The sequence below is a fragment of the Parasteatoda tepidariorum genome, chromosome 12, assembly GCF_982258835.1.
Source record: "Parasteatoda tepidariorum strain Cologne lab strain chromosome 12, Ptep-v5.0, whole genome shotgun sequence".
Classification (NCBI taxonomy): Eukaryota; Metazoa; Arthropoda; class Arachnida; order Araneae; family Theridiidae; genus Parasteatoda; species Parasteatoda tepidariorum.
The window spans coordinates 4539385-4560174 of NC_141766.1; the positions used below are offsets into that span (position 1 = coordinate 4539385).

The 20790-nt window shown below is 27.9% G+C and overlaps 1 protein-coding gene across 4 annotated transcripts in view; it reads left to right on the top strand.

Annotated features, from left to right (window-relative positions):
- LOC107453372 (uncharacterized) overlaps nucleotides 1-20790 on the top strand; it is a 404700-nt gene that overhangs the window by 367750 nt on the left and 16160 nt on the right. For all 4 annotated transcript variants that reach the window (XM_071188231.2, XM_087155622.1, XM_016070186.4 and 1 more), the window contains one exon: nucleotides 18871-19449. In XM_071188231.2, coding sequence (XP_071044332.2) covers nucleotides 18871-19449 — 579 coding nt within the window. The remainder of the gene's footprint in view (nucleotides 1-18870; nucleotides 19450-20790) is intronic.

Below are 20790 nucleotides of genomic sequence, written 5' to 3' on the forward strand. Positions count from 1 at the left end.
GAAAAAATTTCTTGAGTAAAGTTCTTTTCTAAAATTTCCACCAACAATTTTCTCTACATGTAATGCAAATGTGGGTTAGTTCCTTATAAAGTCTTCCACGAATGCAAACTTGTCCTAATGTTTGATCTAGGAGTTCGTCTTCTGGGTTGGTTTCAAAATATCTGTTTATCATGTATCATAATTTCTGTCAAATCTTGAGATAGGGATTTCTTTCGACTTGTAATCATTCAATTTTAGCCTTAAACAGTGTGGGGAAAAATCACTCTAGATCAGTGATTCTCAACCTTTTTTTGGGGCGGCACACTTTTAACAATTTCGAAACTTGACGGTACACAATGAAGAAAAATTAGTTTACAAGTTGTTTACATACCTATAATACACTGTGTTAAGTAGTTTGTGATAATAATTTTGAATGTGAAATAAAATAATATGTACTACAAAGGCACGTTTATTAAGGGATTAATTATTTCTTTCAAAAATTTTTTTTATTAGTTTGCAACAGTTATTTATTTTTTTTGCTAGTTATTAATTGTTAGCTTGTTTTCTACAGCTATTAACTGTTATTTCTTGTTATTTCTTGTCAACTAGTTTTTTAGCTGATTATTAATTGTTAGCTTACTTTTTTTGGTAGTTATCCTTTGTTAATTTGTTTTATAACTTTTAATTTCATAGTTTACTTTAATGATTAGCTTTTATTTAATTTTGAAAGTCAATATTTAGCTTGCTTTCCTTTCTTAATTAATAATTTTAATAATCATTAAATTTCATACTTATTTCAACATTTTTTAAAATTGTCAAAGACAATTTAAACACTTTCTTTAATTTAAACTTTACTCGTAATAAAAAAAGCATTATAATTTTTATTGTATCATTTCCAATATTTGGCGGCACACAAAAGTGCCGCGGCACAGTGGTTGAGAATCACTGCTCTAGATCGAATGATGAGATTTTTACGTACTCAATCTTAATGGTTCGAGGGGTCGACGTGCATTCTTTGAATAAACACGAAGCATTTCTACTTTAAAATGTTCTCGTTACTATAATTCCAACTGGCGCTACTCGCTATTTTTTAGGCTATCCTTTTTTTTCTGATGTTTCCTAATCTTAAAAATGCACCACTTTTTTACGTTAATCTTTAAGAACACGAAAAATTAAATCAAAGAATATAAACTAACACTTATACTGTGATAATTTTATTGTTACTCGAGTTGTCTATATAATTTATAATGAATGTGTCACTTTACGTTAGAACGGAACTATTGTTCATTACCTATACTCTTCCTATTGATTTTTATAATTAAATATTTTCTGTAGTAAGAATTAGCGGAAGGATCTGATAGCGGAAGGTCATCTGTGATGAATTAATTAACTTACCACATAACTTCCGTAGTCGTCTCCAAGTGATTTTCTTGAAGATTTCTAAATAGTTTCCATGAATTCCTCATAATAAAGTTAAATGAAGCCGTTTTCATGTGCCACGTGGTCGATTTATTACAGTGGTTTCCAATTGGCGGCCCGGGGGCCGCATCCGGCCCCTGACGCTTTTTTTGTGGCCCGCGAACTAAAATATGTTAGTTGTCTTTTTTTTTGCGGACAAATTTTGTAAAAAATCTGTATGGGCTTAAAATACTTTTCTCGTTAATAAAAACCGAATATCTTCGTTTCTGTGAAATTTAACATAACAACGGTGTAAAAAAATTTATTTCTCAGGTTTTGCATCCAAGAAAATATTTATTCAAATACAAAAAGAATCGTGTATGTTGCTCTTTTTTATTTAATTTTTTTTTGTATTTTGTGAATATAATTTAGCATGTATGTATCAGAAATTTTCTCGAAGAAATTCTCCGATTTAACTTTATGAAACCACTCATTTTGGACGAAAATATTTACATACACTTTTGTAAATTTTAAATTTAAGATGTAAATATCTATTCTCTGGTGGTTGCAGCAGACAAACCTCAATTTTCTCATTGACCATTTTGTGTGCTACTATGTAAGTTTTAATACCAACCTTTTTAAAGTTTTATATCTAAACAATTAGTTATCTGTTGCACATAACTGTTTAATACATTGGTGCACATTAAAGTTATTGTAGTCCGAATTTTTTAATATGCAATTAAATAATTTTAAAAATCTGCTTCTTATTTTAATTTGTAATTCAATACTTTTGTTTTGTACAACTTGGTAAAAATCTGACAGTAATATTTAATGCTCCTTCAAACATAAAAGAGTCCTACATAAAATTTTGATAAAGTTGCGGCTCGCCATTTGATTTGTGTTTTTAATTGCGGCCCCCGGCATCATGTAAGTTGGAAACCCCTGATTTATAAAGTAACTTGTTTTACAGTTTCACTATTAGCTTCTTTTGAAAAATATTTTAGTTTGTAATGCTCACACATTTTTGTGTAAAAGATAATTCCGTATGATTTATTTCCCCTTTTAATATTAGTATCATTTAAAAAGAAACATTGTACCTTTTTAAATTTTCCTTTAAGGCTACAAATGTTTTCTGATTGACTGTTTAAGCCTTCTACTTTTTCACCGATCTGGCAACAGTGTCCTCGGGTAACGTCTTTAATCACCAGTGTCTTCAACAGATTATTTCCCAACTCTTACAAGAATAACAAAACCTCGGATTGGCCAAGCTATAGTCATGTGACTTTGTATACAAATAAAAGAAGCATAACTCGGTTAAGATGATTTTTTATACTTCGCATTAAAAAAAAAAAAAAATAAAATCGAGTCAATACGAGATCTTAAATATATTTAATAATTTTAACTTCTTTATCGTGCTCTTGATATTTTCTTTCTTAAATATTTTTGATTTTTCTTTTTTTTTTTGGAGAAACTAGTGAGTTTTACAGGTTATGTTTAAAAGAATATCTGTGCAAAAAAAAAAGGAATTTTTAGTAAAATTTTTTTTATTATTTTATTTAATAATTGTCGAAAAATTTGAATTGTAAAGTATACAAGTGTTTATCATTTTAAATAATGTAATTTCATATGGCAAAACACAAGATTTGAACGAAATCTGACTATTATTTCCCTAGCAATCCAATTTTAAACTCATATATTTAAAATTCGATTTCTCAGAGTAACTACTGGACCGATTTCATTCAAATTTTGTATTTTGCCTCATAAAATTTGCATTCTTTAAAATAATGTAAAAATTAGTAAACCTTTACAGTTTAAAATTTTTTCAGCTATTATTCAATAAAATGATTAAAAAAAAATATTATTAAAATTGTATTTTGTGTGGAAATTGTCTTTGGATAAACAAATTTTAAAGTTGTGTGCAAAAATTAATATTCATATTATTTAACATTGATGTAATATTAAATAACTTTCGACTGCTTACCTGACCAAACTAAAGTCACCATATTTCGCTTATAGCGGCTACCCTCAATATTTTAAGGGTTGGGAATTTAAATCCGTCGAAAAAGGGGACAGAGAAAGTTCATGTATCAGATTTCGTAACTTAAAATATCGTCTGCACTAATTATTTAGCATATTTGAGGTCACTCTTTCGAACCATTAAGATTGAGTCCTAGAACCATACCTTCCAACTGCTATGGAATTTCCGTAGTTTCAGAAATCTTCTTTTCAGACGGTAGCAAAATTAATGTCTTAATATTTAAAAAAAATTAATTTTAGCGTAACTTGTCCACTATTACTTATTAAAAGTGCAGGCCATATGGCTAGATTCTTAAGTTTTGATAAAAGTTTTATGAGAGATCCATTTGCTTTAAAAATTTCTACTTTGGTTCGCTACCACTAGAAAAAATTATTATCAAAATCCTCATAAGTTGGAGGGTATGCAGTACATAATTTTCTTGGTTCGATCTATCCTTTTTATAATATTTGTTCTTTAAATAAGTACTTCTAAATACAGTTTACTCTTTAATATGACACTCCAACCGGTTTTGAATATTCTTTTAAATTCATATCCATTGTTATTTTAAATAGAATTAATTTTATTATGCAATTAAAAGTTACTTAAGGTGTTTTTTTTTCGCGCTGTACATAAATTAATTTTTAAAGTATTTTTTGTTGCGTGCTGTGAAGGAACCTTAAATTACGGGTTCAGTTTTGTGCTGTAGTTTCAAATGAATTTTTTTTCCTCTTTAACGTTTATCTTTCTGTTATTATCTCGCATCTCTCTAATCGAGATATAAAATTCGTGATTCTAGTTCAAATTATAACGTTGATAAGAAAAAAAATGTGACCAAGGCAAAATTTTGAAAGAATGAGGAAAAAATTCAATAGGGTATGAGAAATAATAAAGAAAATATATATTTAATTTTGAGAGACTAATTCTCTTTGCGGAAACCATTAATAATTGCAATTTTTTATGTTTGTAAGATATATTCTTCAAGGAATGTATGTTATGAGGTAAAGTATGTAAATAAATATCGATACATAAATACGCACTGACCAACATGAAAGGAATTGATCGGATTTGAAAATTTTAATCAATCCTTTAATCAAAGTTATTAGCTAGTTATATCGATGCACCAAACGAATTTTGAATGCACTAGTACCCAAGTTTTGGAAAGCATTTTTTAAGCTTGGTTCCAAGATAGTCTCAAAACACGAGCATTTAAAAAAAAAAAATTTTTTTTCGCATTTAGTCCATTGGCATACTTAGTAATTTGTAGCCATTTTGAAAATCGTAGTACATACGAGGCATTGGTTTAAAAAAAAAATTAAAAAAAAATTCTTTTATATCTTTAAAATTTATCTAAAGACGTCTAAAGTCAGATTTTTTACCCCTTAAAATAAATAAATAAAATTTAATTAAATTTTGTTGAGTGCCAAAAAATCATTATTTTTTTTCTTTCGGCTATTGAAATAATTTAATACAGATGATATTTTAAGTTACGAAATCATACACAAAAACGTAACTTTTTCTGAATAAACATATCTTTTTTTCAACGGATTCTGATTTCTGACTCCTAAAATTGGGGGGGGGGGAGCCAAAGCTTGGATCCTATAATGTTAACTTTACTTTTTGCGTATTTCTCCATATCTCAATAATGTTTTTAGAGAATTGAAATTGAGATTATAATGTTAAATGAATTTATCTTATTTAAATGAAAAACTATTGACTTATTTAATTCTAATTTTAAAACCCATTTACTTAGTTTCATAATTTTGATATGAAAACTTTATTTTCACACCTTTACAAAAGCAAAAACTTACTTAAAAAGAGCCCAATTCAAAGATTAAAACCAATTTAAAACAAAATTATAAAGAGATTTTATACTAACTCACAAAAATAGGAAGTTACATAAGAAGTGTGAACAGACTTCTGAAAATAAGTGCTAACGATTTTTTTAAATTATCTGCTTGTAATATTTTAATTCCTTACTGGGAAATTTAAGAATAAATAAATTAATTAATAATTAAAAATGTAAACGTAAAAGTTACTGTTGTGAATACAATAAAAAAACATGCTAATTATTTTTGTTTTTTTTGTAAAATAATTTTAAAATGTATTTTTATTACATTTTTTCATCAAAACCTTATTTCTTCGCATTTACTAAAGCAAAACCTTCAAGTCGCCACTTTATGCAGCTCTAGTATGACACAGTTGAAGAAATCGTTTTGTTAATCTCATTAATTCACGCTCTACGAAGGAGTAGAAGTGTTTTTTGCAATAGGATCTTTTAAGTAATATAGCTCTATTTCTGAAAGACTGAATTTGGAAGGGGAAAAAAAAATCGAATACAATCTATACTTTGTTCATAATTTTCTTCCAAAGGAATATTAAATTCAATTAGAGCGTAGTAAGAAATCAAGTTCGCAATGATTTTATACCTACTAATTTAGTTTTTGTAGTAACGCAGATTAAGATTAAGTTTTAAAAACGAAAAAGATTCTTCTTAATTTGTGGGCTGTGGTGTCTTTGGTAGGCGGATTAAAAAAAAAGGGCACCAGAAGTAAAAGCACCGAAAAAAGCACTTCATTAGTAATTATATGAATTTAACAAGCAATTCAATTCAATGTAATCAAATATTTATTCGAATGAAATTCGATATTTTTCAAAAAATGTGTAAGGATTAATTTAAAGTTTACGAACATCTCATACTATTTAACAAAAGGATTAGGATTCTTAAGTAATTCTCAATAATTACACGTACTGTATTGCGATATAATAATACTATATAAATAGTACTTTTTCTTTCAACAAGTTTATTTTATTAATTTTGCTTACATTTTTAACTTATCAAAAGATTAAACACCTGTTAGAGTATTGTTAATTGATAATAATACTATATTTTAAAATTATATAAAAATATATTAAGTATTAAATTTCCTTTCATTCAACTCTTCAAATTAAACTTTGATTATAAATTAATTATTAAAAAATATCTAATTTACCTTCGAGTAATATTTAATTACGTTGAATGAGGATTGAAAATACATAATTGTTTTAAATGCGTCTGATGGGACACAATCATCTGGTTTGTTTGAAGGTTAACCAGTTATGACCTTCAATGAGAGGGTGACGAACTTCTTTTCGGAATGTACTTTGTGTGTTCCATTTTCTCATTCGTAGAATTGACTTTCCTTATACTAAAATATCCTCACGAAAACATTTTATGGGGATGCATATCTTTTGACCTGTTGTCGTTTCATTTAAAGACGTTGAATAGTCTCCATTTGTAAAATCTAATCTTCCACCCAATAAGAGTTACAACAACCAAAAAATGAATTCACGTTAGAAAAGATTCATCTTTTTCAAATACAAATTTACAGCTGAAGAAGGAAATCTATTTTGTGTTAAGCTCAGTAGTTCCCAGTCGATGGTCTGAACCACTAGAGTTCCACAAAAAAGTTGTTTTTTGGCTATGGTACACTATTCAAAAATATTTTAAGTATTAAAACTCTAACTGTAAGACTGAATTTGAAAAAAAAAACATTAAAATGCATTCTAGGCTTCTTTCATAATTATACTGCTATAGACCTTACATATATTAAAATCAATTAAAATGTTTTATACCTACTGATTTGTTTTTTCTTATAAAGCAAATTAAGAAAAGTTTTAAACGAAAAAGATTCTCTTTAATATGGGGAAAAAAAAACTCCTTATTAGTAATTAATATGAATCTAACAACCGTTTGAATTCGGGCTTTGAAGCTAGAATATAATGTACTTAAACACTTATTCGAATGAAATTCGATATTTTTTTTTAAGTAAAAAATTATTTATTGAAGAAGAATTATTTTAAAATTTAAGGAAAGAACTTTCCCACTTCATACTAAACAAAATTATTAGGACTCCAAGCAATTATAAAATTGTTCTAAATTTCAATCTTTTTTTTTATTGTATTGTGATATAATAACCTTAGTTATTAAATTACATTGGGTTTGGCCTTAACGAATCGAAACGGACGTAAATTTATGTTATAGTTGATGAGTTTTTTTTTTTTTTTTTCCTTCCCGAGTGCGTTTTTTCCGTGCTTTTTCTCGAGTTTGCTTCTGTGGTGCTTTTTTTTTCTTTCTGTGATTCCATTCATCAAAATGCCTGTTATTTTATTTAAAAATTATAATTCGATTCTTTTAGTACCAATATAGGGTGTTCCGTAGCGACCGCTCTTGATACACATTTTTAGAATCTATCAAATATGAAAACAAGAGTTCTAATATTAAAGCGTGTTAAAAAAACAAATCTGACAAATCACTCTTAGTGGTGGTGGGGTGCACAAATCTTGTTTTATTTGTATACTGGAAACGGTAGGGTGTTGACAGGATTCTAAAAAAAAGGTACGGAAAAAAAGGTTCCGGTAAAAAAGGTACCTGTGTAGGGAAAATTCTGTAGGGGAAAATATTTGAAATGAGAAGATTAGATTGAAGCGCTTTTTGCTGTTCCGTACATGTTTTTTTTTTTTTTTTTTTTCGTGTGTCGCGCGTTTTCAAAGTCAATAAACATCCAACACATAAATCCTCCCAACTTCCCCGATTGGCTACTTTAAGCCTCACATTAGCAACTTCTTCTCAAAATATAATTTAAAATAGAAAATAACACATTTTTCACTTAAAAAAATTACAAAAAAAAAAAAAAAAAACATTATTGAAAAATTTAAATAGTATCTTCCCGCTTTGAAAAATAATCAAAGAAGAATAAATAAATGAAATAAAATTTTTAAAAAAAAAAGCGTTATACAACCAGCCCATAAGTCCCCCCCCCCTTACCCTTCTCCTTACCTCAATGATCTAATCTGAATTATTACAGATAAAAAGAATATTCATTGAAACAGCGAGAAGCATTCATGCTGCCCAGAAAGCGAGAAGGGATCTACAGATTTTCCCTATGGAAGTACCTTTTTTACCTGGACCTTCTTTTCCAGGGACCCTTTTTTCTGTACCTTTTTTTCCAGGGACCTTTTTTACCGGGACCTTTTTTTCCTTCTACCGTTGACAGACATAATTTTTAATCTGTCAATCAAACAGGCTTTGATTGGTTTTTTTCCCGTCAAAAGTGAATTTTCAGTATTTGGTAATGTTTTTTGTATTTTCCTCGTATAAATATTGTTTAGCAGCCCCAACAGGTATACTAGTTGTACAGTTGCAAAAGTGCCCAATGATCCTACATAGGACCTGCCCTTGGGTTTGTTATACGGAACAGTAATAAAACGGAACAGTCTCATCTCATTTTTATTTACATGCGCTCCATAATTATGAAGTATAAATGATTATCATTGAAATGAAATACTGATACGAATCTAACGGTAAAATATTACAGCTGCATCTAGAGTAGCCTATGTTTTATGTATCAAATAGAAATAGACATCTATAGAATAGATCTGCAGTTCCGAAGTGTTATCGATTGTGGAACCCTAAATGATCGATCTTCTTTTGGCGGAACCCCGAGTTTAAAACGATGCGTTTATTTAAAAATTAGCAACATATACACCAAATACGACTAATTTTAAAATTACTTAAATTGAAGAAGGAATTTTTTTTTATAATTTCATCAATAATTGTCTTAAAATTATATTTTATATGACAGACAGTTGAATTCATTTCTCCGGAGTGGCAAAGTTCGAAATCTGTTTTAAGTTTTTGCTTTAAGTGAAAATGATTAAAATAAGCTGCAATTTTCGTTGAAATAAAAACAAAAATAGCTAAAAATGTGGAGCATTGTTATCAGAGAAATATCTTTTATTTTTGAATTTATATGTTTTATTTTTAATTAAAAATTCGATTTGAAATGCTAATGCAATTTTTATAAATACATATCATTTTAGTAATTTATTCATTATATCGTGATTATTAATTTTTTTTTTTAATTTTTGCTTTTTTTCGATAGCATATTTCTTGAATAATTTCACTAAAATAACCAAAAAATAAACATATAATAGGTTATTGATTGGCTATAATTATAATTACAGGTTTCAAAAATAATTTCTAGTTGGAAAGAATTCTAACACGTCTCTTTCACGAAACCCTAGGGTTCCTCGGAACATCTCTTGGGAACAGCTAGAATATTATGAGTTTCAATATTTTTCATAAATTAAGCTATAATGTCTTAAGCTTTAATGTATATCAATCAATTAGTGAAAATTTTTTAATGTTTTGTTTGCATGAATTGCACAATACTACATTGAGAGAGTAGAAATATAAGTTTCTTTCATATAAACTTGTTTTAAAACTTAATAAGTCTTTTAGAAGAAGTTAAGCAAATTTTAAGAAAAAAAATTAAGAAAAAAACTTTAAAAAATAGTAAATCAGAATGGAAAAGCGCTAAAACCAACATTGTCTTATGCATACAATTTAAATAAAAAGTTAGAAAACAAAAACGAAATTCTAAAGATATGTATGTTAGCAAAAACAGCACTTCATCAGGGCGCAGTGTGTCCCCCTGATGAAGTGCTGTTTACATATCTTCAGAATTTCCTTATTTGCTTGTTTTTGGTTTCTAACTTTTTATTTAAATTGTAAGATTCAGTTATTAATTTTAGTACTATGAAAATATACAAAATATTCTCAATCTTAATTTTGACCCAAAAAACTAGTTAATTAATTCTTAATGAAATTTTTGTAGTACAGAAAATTCTTTACAGAATGATAAAAACGAATCTACAATACGAACGATATTTTAACTTATTAATATTTCTTGCTGTTAAAGACAAAAGCTGCTAATTTTAAAAGAGCACTGCGTTTCGACTTCATACCCAAATATAAAAATTTATATTGTTACTAAGTATTATGGTAGGCAGAACTATTTAGTTTTTGTAAAATAAAACCTAAAGACGAAACATTAGTGCTACCACCACTCTTTTTTCGACTCCCCCCCCGTTTTTTTTAAAAGAACACTTGACCCATATTGGTCAATATAAGAATAAAGAACATCGCGAATTTTTCATTATTTTCCTGGAGAAACGTAGAAATCAATTATTTAACTTTTGTACTAAAATATAAAATATTTGTAATTGCAATTTTGAAATCACGTTAACCTGCAAAATTAAACTAACTTTTAATTTAGTTTTTACAATCCAGATAATTCTTAACAGAATGATAAAAACGATTTTACGACGATATCAATGTAGAATAAAGAACATCCTGAATTTTTCATTATTTCCCTGGAGTAGAGTAGAATTCTATGATCAATTTTAGTGCTAAAATACAAAATATTCCCAATTGTAATTTTGAAAACACATTAAAAAACAGACGAAATCTTAATGTAATACGTCCAGATAATTCTTTACAAAATGATAAAAACCTTTTTACTATAGGAACGATATTATTATGCATGGAATAAAGAACATTCTAAATTTTTCATTATTTTAATCGATTAAAGTAGAATTCGATTACTAAATTTTTGTACTGAAATAAAAATCTAAATTAACTACTCTCGTTTTCAAAATTTTGAAAACAAAATACTTTCAATTTTAAATTTTGAAAACACAGAAACCAGCCACATTAGGCGAATTCTTAATATAATTTTTTACAGTCCAGATAATTCTTTACTTCACAGAATGATAAAAACGATTTCACTTCCGCCAACTTAACCAATCTTGATGTCAGTCATTTGTTCCCCATATAACAGCGAATCAGAAGTCACCTGTACGCTGTTTAGTGGTGTCAATATCCCTTTCAAGGTTACCGTTACTGCATCAGCGTTCTCGTAGCTCCATCTATCGGATAACTGGTTTACTAAACTTATTTCTTTCTTCAGGAGGATAACTAGGGGATGGAAAAGTTTTTGACTTAAGAATTTTTTGAAAATAATATATGAACCAAAAACTTTAAAACTAGCCCTTTTATGAAAAATAATCCTTCATTTTAAGGAAAATAGAGTAAATAAATTTGAAGTTATCTTCAGCCTTTTGATGCCATGTAAAACCGTGATGAAATGAATAATTTAAATTCATTAAATGAGTTGTTGGTATTTTGATAATATTATATGATATATATTTTATATCAAATTAAATTAAACCTACGAAACTAATTTTAAAGAACTTTTATTTTAATTAAATGTATAAAAATTAACTTATCTCTCTCTATATAAAAAAAAAAGTTTCTACAACCGCCGTCACTGCTGTTTCCCAGAATTTACGTTGCGCTTCGTGCTGGTCATACTCATAACGCAGAAATTCTATTAAAAAAAGGGGGGGGGGAGTTAATTTTTGCACAATTTTAATTTAATATTGTGATACGAAAATTTTATAGAGGTGGACATTAGTTATACTATGTTGTTTTGTTTTATGACTCATATTTGAATTATGTATGGACTCGCGCAAGATTTTTTTAAAGCATTGCCTATTAATTATCATGAATGTAGTAGTATCTAACATAGTTGTTTATGTAATTTTAAAAAAGTACACGTAATTTTTTTCTGGCAATTTTAATTTTTTTCTGACAATTTAAGTGCCAAAATTCATATTTTTAGCAGTTTAAGCAAATACCATGTGTAGGTTAAACCTGCAATTGCATACATATTAGTTCAGTTCATTGAAATAAATTATTTAATAAAAGATTTTCTTTCAAAAAAGTAAACTTTTGTTAATGCTTTACCGTAGTTATAATAATTTTGTAAGTCATATAATTATTGCAACTATTTTTTAACGTTGACTTAAGTTTTTGATTTTTAAGAACACCTGAGAAAATTGTTTTGCTTGAAACAATGCACACAAAAGCAATTTTTAATGTGATTTAATCCTATTTTAATCCTTCGTTAGTGATAGTACTAATAAGAGGTATAATATATGAAAACATTTTAAACAATAAAACTATATTTTGGGCTACTTTACTAATTGAAGGCACCAAAATGCAATTTTTATTCTCTGTTGTTCATAAAATATGAAATCAAAAATAAAAGAATTACATATTATCTGAATCTATCACTGTTGTGAGAAACAATGGTTCAGTTAGAGGGAATTAGCCTATACCTTTTGCTTCGTGCATAACTTACTTGAAACTTATAAGAGCATAAATCAATATGCCTCTGACCGATATCAAGCGAAAATTATTGATGTTCGGGTATCAAAATTCGTTAGCCGAGTTCGGGAAATTAAAATCTGTTCACTTATATGAGTTTAAAGAGTAATTCGATTAGAATCTGTGAACACTTTATACTTTTTAACTTATTCTGATTATTATTCCAACTATTATTATGTACATCATACAATCTTATACAAAAATACTTTTGAACTACTTATAGATTCTGATGTATTCATTTTAACTGATTCTAGATTCCGATTATTATTTATCTTGCATTGTTATTCAAATAATACTTTTTAACTAATTCTAGATTACGACTATTACATGTATCGTCGATTCTTATACAAATAATACTCTTTCCAGCTATCGTTAAATGATACATTACATGCGATAACAGTATATAAGAAGATATAGAAGTATAAAAAAATTTGAAAAGTTCTTTTCTATGAAGTTTAAATTAATCCTAATCAATTAAAAAAAAAAGTGTCTAATTCACAGCGAGACTCTTAACTGTTTCTTTTTGAATATTTGTTTGCCTTAAATAATATCTGAAGAAATACCCGGTTCTATAACGTAACAAGCTGTGCATTTATGAGGAAAGTAAAACTTCGCGCCCTTTTTTGATGAATTAGTCGAAAAAAGACGTTTTTTGTTTTTAAATACAATTTTAACAATGTCCATCTCAATCCTTACCATTGTTTGCAAATTTTCTTTGTTATTTTCGCAAATTTTCCGAATTTTTATGCTTTCAAACTGTTGATCAGTTGCGGGCATATCCTCCGTTCTTTTTTGCTTAGCTTCCTCGATTTTATTCCTATTATTGGGAGCAGGAATTAAATCAGATATCGTAGGAATTAAAAGTAATGGGATATTTTTTTAAACGCAGATTTTTAAAGTGAACTAAACTTAGTTAAAACTTTTCAGTTAGCGGGACCCGAAAAATTATGAAGGTAAATTCTGAAATCGCGAGAATCGTACAAAAATTACGTGGATTAAAGACGATCTCAATTTTGCGCTTAATTCTTCATAGATCTATGTGGTTTTTCAACAATATTTATAGATTTTTGCATGTTGTTTTGAAATCCCGACATTTTAATAAAGATGTTATGGCAACTGAATCGCGTATTCTAATAATATTTTTTTAACTCACGCTGTTGATTTGCACCGATTTTGTCGTGAATATTCACCACTTATTCAACAATTATACCCAAGGATTTCTAAATAATTGAAAAATTCTCGATATTTTTAAAATGAAACTATTACGGCTAATGAATTTCCAATCGCGCATGTGTGTAATCACCTATTAATTTTCGACCGTATTCTTTTGTACCAATTTCACCGTAAATCAATCAATATGGTTTTTTACTGTTACAGATTTCTATATAGTTTTTTGAAATCCCGATACATTTAGGCGAATATTATTGAGCATGTGATTTTCGAATCGCGCATTTAAATAGTAATTTTTTTAAGCAAGCGTCCGATTTAGTCCGTAAATTACCTGTTTTTTCAATGATTTTTCGACAATTATCCATGGATTTCTAAATAATTTTTGAAAATTCCGTTATTTTTAGAGCGGATTTATTACTTGAATTATTATTATTAATATTATTGAATTCCGAATTGCACCTTTTGGTTTTAAAACACGTTAATTCGATTTTCCATAGATTTCATCGTAAATCCACTTGGTTTTCGTTGCTTGGTAGAGTTGGTCATTGCTATGAATATCTGCATGATTTTTTAGATTAATTTTTTTAAATATATATTGTTACAAAGCGGGGAATTCAGAAATTTGTGGAATACGCGTGAGTGCGAAGATGAGATGAAATAGAAATTTTTCTCCCGTGATTGTCGAAAATACAGTCGAAAATATCATTCGAGCTTAAATCTCAGACCGATTCTTTTTATATAAATATTAAAATATAAAACATAAGTGCCTGATGTAATTAAAAAGCTATATATATATATATATATATATATATATATATATATATATATATATATATATATATATATATATATATATATATATATATATGTTATCATATATTATTGATCTGTAGTTAAAATATAAATTCGTATCTCTTTATTCATCTGTTAACATGAATATTCATAATTATTTGCCTTCTGATAATTTTTTTCGCTCTGAGGAATAACGCGTCATACCTAATTTTTCGCATCTCCGCTTCGATTTCCAGCATACTAGACGTGTATATATATATATATATATATATATATATATATATATATATATATATATATATATATATATATATATATATATATATATATATAGGACATCACTTGCATAGACAGGTTTGTCAGAAGAAAATAAGTCAAAATTTGAATACTAAATAGTTAATAACTTCAAAACTAACAGTCTTATGAACTTCGTTTTGGTCTCAATTGATTAAAGGTAAAGAATGCCTCCTTTTTTAGAGAAAAGTTACCCATCTCTTAAATTTAAGTTAGATCCTAAGATAAATTCGTAGGAAGGTGTAAATTTCAGAAATTCTTATTGCACGTAAACCAAAGCTTTCAAAACAATTTCTAGCTTCTGCCTAATTATGTGAGCTATTTTTTGATACGAGAACTGACCTACTGTTCTGAATCCTTGAAACAGAAAGTCTCTTTCGAAAATTCTGTAAGAAACTTTTTTCTGCGCCGAAAAGAGATAAGAAAACACCGACATATTTTTTCTTTCAACTTTTGTTTTGCTTTGTTTATGATAACTTAAATGTCATGACGTGTTAGACTATTTTTTATTCTATTTTTGTTAGATTTTTTTAATATTATTACATTAGTTTTGTTTTTTAATATGGTAGTAAAGTTAAGCATATTAATTGATTCTCTCCAAGTAGCACTTCAAATTATTAGAAATTTCAAAATTCTTAGCCAAAGGCAAATTTTTAACAATTTTTTATAATTGATTTTTTATATAAAAAAAACATCTAATCAAAAAAGAAATTCACTATAAATTGAATTATTTTGTGAAATAAATATTCAAATCAAGAGTCATTTTATAGTTGGGGAGGAGAGCAAAGAATGGGAGGGAGAATGAAAAATGTTATTTTATCGTCTTTGAGGAAAAGAAATAGGAATAAGTTGCGGTTAATTTTTGATGACTTCTTAGTCTAGGGTAGAAACATAATGGATAATGTTATTGTCACGTTATTGTATATGTTATAGTCACGAGAAGAAAACATATTTTCTGCAAAAATAGTTGAATGATAATATGCATCTTGCTACCACTTAATCTGTTTTAATGTCACAAACTGTATAAAAAATTTTGTCACGTGATATCGTGTGATCCTGCAACGAACGTGGTAATTTGTATTTTAAGGTAGTTTGTTTGATACTTTCTAAATCTCTCTTGTGGCATACATTATCTGGAATTAATATAATTCTAATTGGTTATGCGTCGTATCGAAAGGAAGTTACTGTAATCGGTTAAAAAATACAGGATTTGTTTTTAAAAAAATTCCCTTTCACCTTTTTTACAGTATTGAAGGGAATATATTTTCGGTAGAAAATAAATCATTCGTTAATACTTTCGGCGAAACACTTCTTTCGCCGAATTTACGATTTTATCGCATTTTGTGGCGAATGCTTAGTTGGGGTCCTCTCTCTCTCTCTCTCTCTCTCTCTCTCTCTCTATATATATATATATATATATATATATATATATATATATATATATAGCGTCGTTGTCGAGTGAAAGGATTAGAACAGGTCTTAGGTAGGGAAGGAGGGTGCAAAATTTATTTATTAATTATTAGGCAGGGCAGTCATGAAAGTGACACGAAAAGTTGCGCTCATCGGTTATATGTTAGGGAAAATCTTGCAAAGTAAAATCCGTGAATGTCTCTATTTAGGGAAAAGAGGGAAATCTTAGAAATTACTATTAGTTTATGAAATAGGTCGAGTGATTCTAACGAAAATTAAGGGGGAAAATGTCCTGCTTTTAATTAAATGCATACTTGTGCCAAAAATTGATTTAAGGACAGGATGTGGCTTTTGAAAGTGTGAGAAAGTATTTCGATTCGGATAATTAATTAGGATAACATAAAAAGATTAATAGAAGCTTTTTATGTTACATCCCCCCTCGCTAAAAGTGTTTAATTACAATCCAAAAATTTTAAAAATTATCTATTTGCAAAATCTTCCCTATGGTAGAAGTACAATTAAAATAAAAAGAATCAAGTTTGCAATTTTAACAAGATATAAAGTAATATAACTTATAAAAAATTTACATTTGTACTCATAGTAAAAATTTTAACATGATTAAAAATCTGTAGTAGCATTATCAGCAAATTTAAAATTTTCATTTTCAACAGTTTTTTCAGTTCCAAGTCTTTTGTTTAAAGATCACAACACAGTTTTTTCACTAAAAGAAGTATTCTTCATAATAACGCAATTTAAGTTAACTCTTCAATCAAGATGATAAAAATTTATAAGTATCTTTTAAAAATGTTGTAAGTAAAACATAAAATACAAACAACAGTTTAACAGGAAAAATTTCAATCTGAAATTAAACTTGAGTATTTCTTACCTTGTTTGAAAACAAAAAAAAAAAATTTAAAAAATGACACAGTGATTGCTATTCTGAAGTCCAAGATTTCAGTATTGTCTTTATTTCACTTCATTTATTATTAACCTTTCATATTTATCACTTTAATAGCAAAATATCCGGAATTTTTTTAAAAAAAAACTTTTTATGTCCAAAATTTGCCTTCTGTAATATTTTTTCTTTTCTTTTTCTCTCTTATTTTTCTTTCTACTTTCTATATATTTATTTATTTATACTTTTATTTTCGTACTTGGTTTTTTATTGCAATCATTAACCAGGATTTCAGGAAAAATGTGTAAAGACAAATTGCTTTTTTAATCAGAAAAGGTGAGCAGTCTTCTTAGATTTTGCATTACAACCTGTTTAACACAATCATTAATTGAAATTCAAAAGAAAGCTTTCAAATTTAATATGATATTAAGGTAAGTCAGTTTTTAAATCATGACTGACCTAGCTATTTTCCTTATTTTTAATCTGAAGTGCAAGTTTGGTTATGTTGCAAATTACCTTTTGTTTGTTTGCATTTATATCTTTCTTTCTTTTTGGACGTAAATTTTTTTTTTCTTTTCTCAAAAATTTCGGATATTTTTTAAGTAATTTTTGTGCAGAGATCTTAAATGGTTATTTAATTTGTCACAATCGGGTGTTAGGAAATTCTAATATTTTCATTTCTATTTTAAACGTGTTTTTAAAGTGTATTTGCTTACTATTACTTTTCAATTTGTGTTTGGTCACTTTTTCTTTATGTTGGGATTCACTCTCAGCAATTAGAAACTTTGTTTGTTAATGGAAACTACTGAGCTATGAACTATTTACGAACGTTGGACTAAAGCATTATTGTTTGGTTGCTCTTCAATTCAAATTCTAAAAACATTTATTTTATTCATTTTCCAAATTATTTGTATTAGTTTGAACATTTCTTCCTTTAATTTATAATTTCTGCCACACTAAAATTGCATTCATATATTAAAATTTAATTTCAATAATTAAGAAGAATAGTTGCATTAAGAAGAGAAAAATATTTTAATGGCATTTTTATCTTAAACCTAAACACCATAGTAAAACAAAAATATAAATTCTACCAATCAATAAATCATAGAAACTGTAACACATAAAACAATATAAATATGAAAATAATTTCTCGAAGCATTTTTTATGTCAATCAAAACAATCAATTCACAGAAAAAAAATTTTATAATAATTTTTTTTTTTATTTAATAGTTTGATAAATTTTGAATTGTAATATACACAAATTTTTATGTCATTTTAAAGACTAATTTTGTATGGCAAAATATTCGAATAGTTCCTGAGTTCCTTGAATAGTTCCTGAGAAGGCGATTTTTAAAAATGTGATTTTTTTAAAAATGTGATTTCTCAAAACTGTTCGGCCGCTGTGGTTCAAATCTTGTATTTTGCCTTAAAAATTTATATTCCTTAAAATGTTGTATACCTTAAAATTTAATTTTTCTCGACTTATATTAAATAAAATATTAGAAAAGTGATAAAAAGATAATAAATGATTATAAGCAATCATTTTTTGTATGGATTTATCTTTGGATAAACAAGCTTTTTATGTGCGTGCAATTTTTTTTATTCTCTTAAAAAGTTCTTGAGTTATGGCAAAATTCGCAAATAGTAAAATTGACACCAATGGATCAAAACTTCCAACCTTTCTGTCTCTCCTGACCAAAATATTGGGATCATATTCCCCGGCTTGCGTCTACCTCCTATTTTTGGAGGATCAGGAATCTAAATTTGTCAAAAAAATTTATGTTTATTCAGAGAATGCATGTTCAGAAAATGTTAAAATATTTCTTTTAAGTTACATGATTCAAATGGCTTTCTTTGTTTTAGATCCCAATGCACTCACAGTCCCAGTGTACCCTGGTCAATCTCAGGCTCATTATAGGCACCATCGGACAAGTATTCCTCATTCGCACCATCAACAACAACCACCACAACAACATCACCATCATCACTCACAGCAGCAGCAGCAACAACAACAACATTTACAACAACAACAGCAGCAGCAATCTGCACAGCATTACATGGACACTTCTCAAAAGCCTCACACAACATACAGTAATTTGTCACCAACATCATCTCATCATGTTAGTCATCACCTTGGTCACTCTCTGCATACCAACTCTATCTCTCAGCTACAAGTTCACCTTTCTGGTCATCATTCTCACATGGGCCACTCATTGCACTCTGCAGCAGCATCAATATCTCAGTTGCTATCTGGTCCACAAGTATCCAGTACAACACCCTTGGCACTAACCAGAAATAACAATTCTCCTTCCTCATCTATTTCACCTCATCAGCCAGCCATTCCAACCTCTGTAATAACTCATAGTAGTCCTTGTGGCCTAGATTTAGATCCAGCTTCCTATGTGGAAGACTTATCTTACCAAGCTAGGATGAAAAAGAAAAGTAAGCTCTGACTTTCTTTGATTTTCTTTCCCCAGGGGGATAAAAAATTCTCTAAGCCTAATATTTCCCCAGAATACTTTTTTTCTTAAAATTTCTCCCAAGATGTATCCTTTTTTTAAAGTTAATACAGCTTTTCAAAATTTTAGAAAGTGAAGAATTATTCTTAAAATTATTTAACAAGGAAAAAAAAATAATTTGGTTTTAAGCAATTCTTGAATAAACTAGCATGTATGTTAAAAATAATTGAAATCAAAATTTATTGAAATAGTAACAATTTGAAAATCTGAAATTAATGCCCCACTCATAAACTTAAGGAATGCAAGCTAATAAATAAGCAAATTGACATATAAAGTTATTTGTGTTACATTTAACATGACAGAAAATTTTCTTTTTAGCCAGTAAGTTTTTATGATATTTGGACTTTAAAATAAATTAAAATAAACTTTAAAAATGTATATTTTAATATTTAAATGACGACTTACTTTTTCATCTTCCTTATGTTCTCAAATACTACATTTTTAGTTGAGCAGCAAGATTTAACAACAGTCAGGAAATCAAGTAGTCTTTAAGTATTCAAAGAGAAAGCTACAAAATGTTTTACAGCAAAAAATTGTATAGCATTTTTTTTAAGTAGAAAATTTTTTTTTGCCTCAGGACTGCCTGAACTTCCCACGAACCTCGTTCACTTGATCCAACATATTCTGAACCCCTGTTATCTCTTATTTTTTTATTGCAGTTAGTAAAGTGTTTCCAATTTAAATCAAGCTATTTTTTTTGAAAGTTAAAATAATGATTTCATTAAAGTAATGGACCACAATCTGGGGTCTAGGGACCAAATCTTGCCCTTAAATGGACAAATATGTGGCCCATCGCTTTGCAACAAAGAGACTTGAAAAACATGCGTAACTAGAGTAAAAAGTGCTATAATTATTTTTCAAACTTATAAATCAAGCAAACTTACTCATCAGGTCTTTTATGCAAGTTATCCCCTTATCACTCCCTCGAAGGAATATTTGTTAAGACGAAAAATATTCACATGTGGGGTCAGAAATTAATTTTTAAACGAGGCTTTTAAAACCTGACTCATTTATATTTAGAGAGGCAGGCTTAAAAACTCTTGAATTTGTTTATTTCTAAATGAAATTTAGAGGAGTTGAAATGAGATATTTGAATTGATTTCAAGTTTGATAAGAATTCCAAAAATTTACAGGGTGTTCCATAAAAGCTGTGGTGAAGGTCAATAAGCATTTTTAAATTCTCGTCGAGTATGAAAACAAAATAGTATACACATTGTAGGTCGCAAATTAATATTTAACCAAGTAAAAGTACAAACTCTTTTGA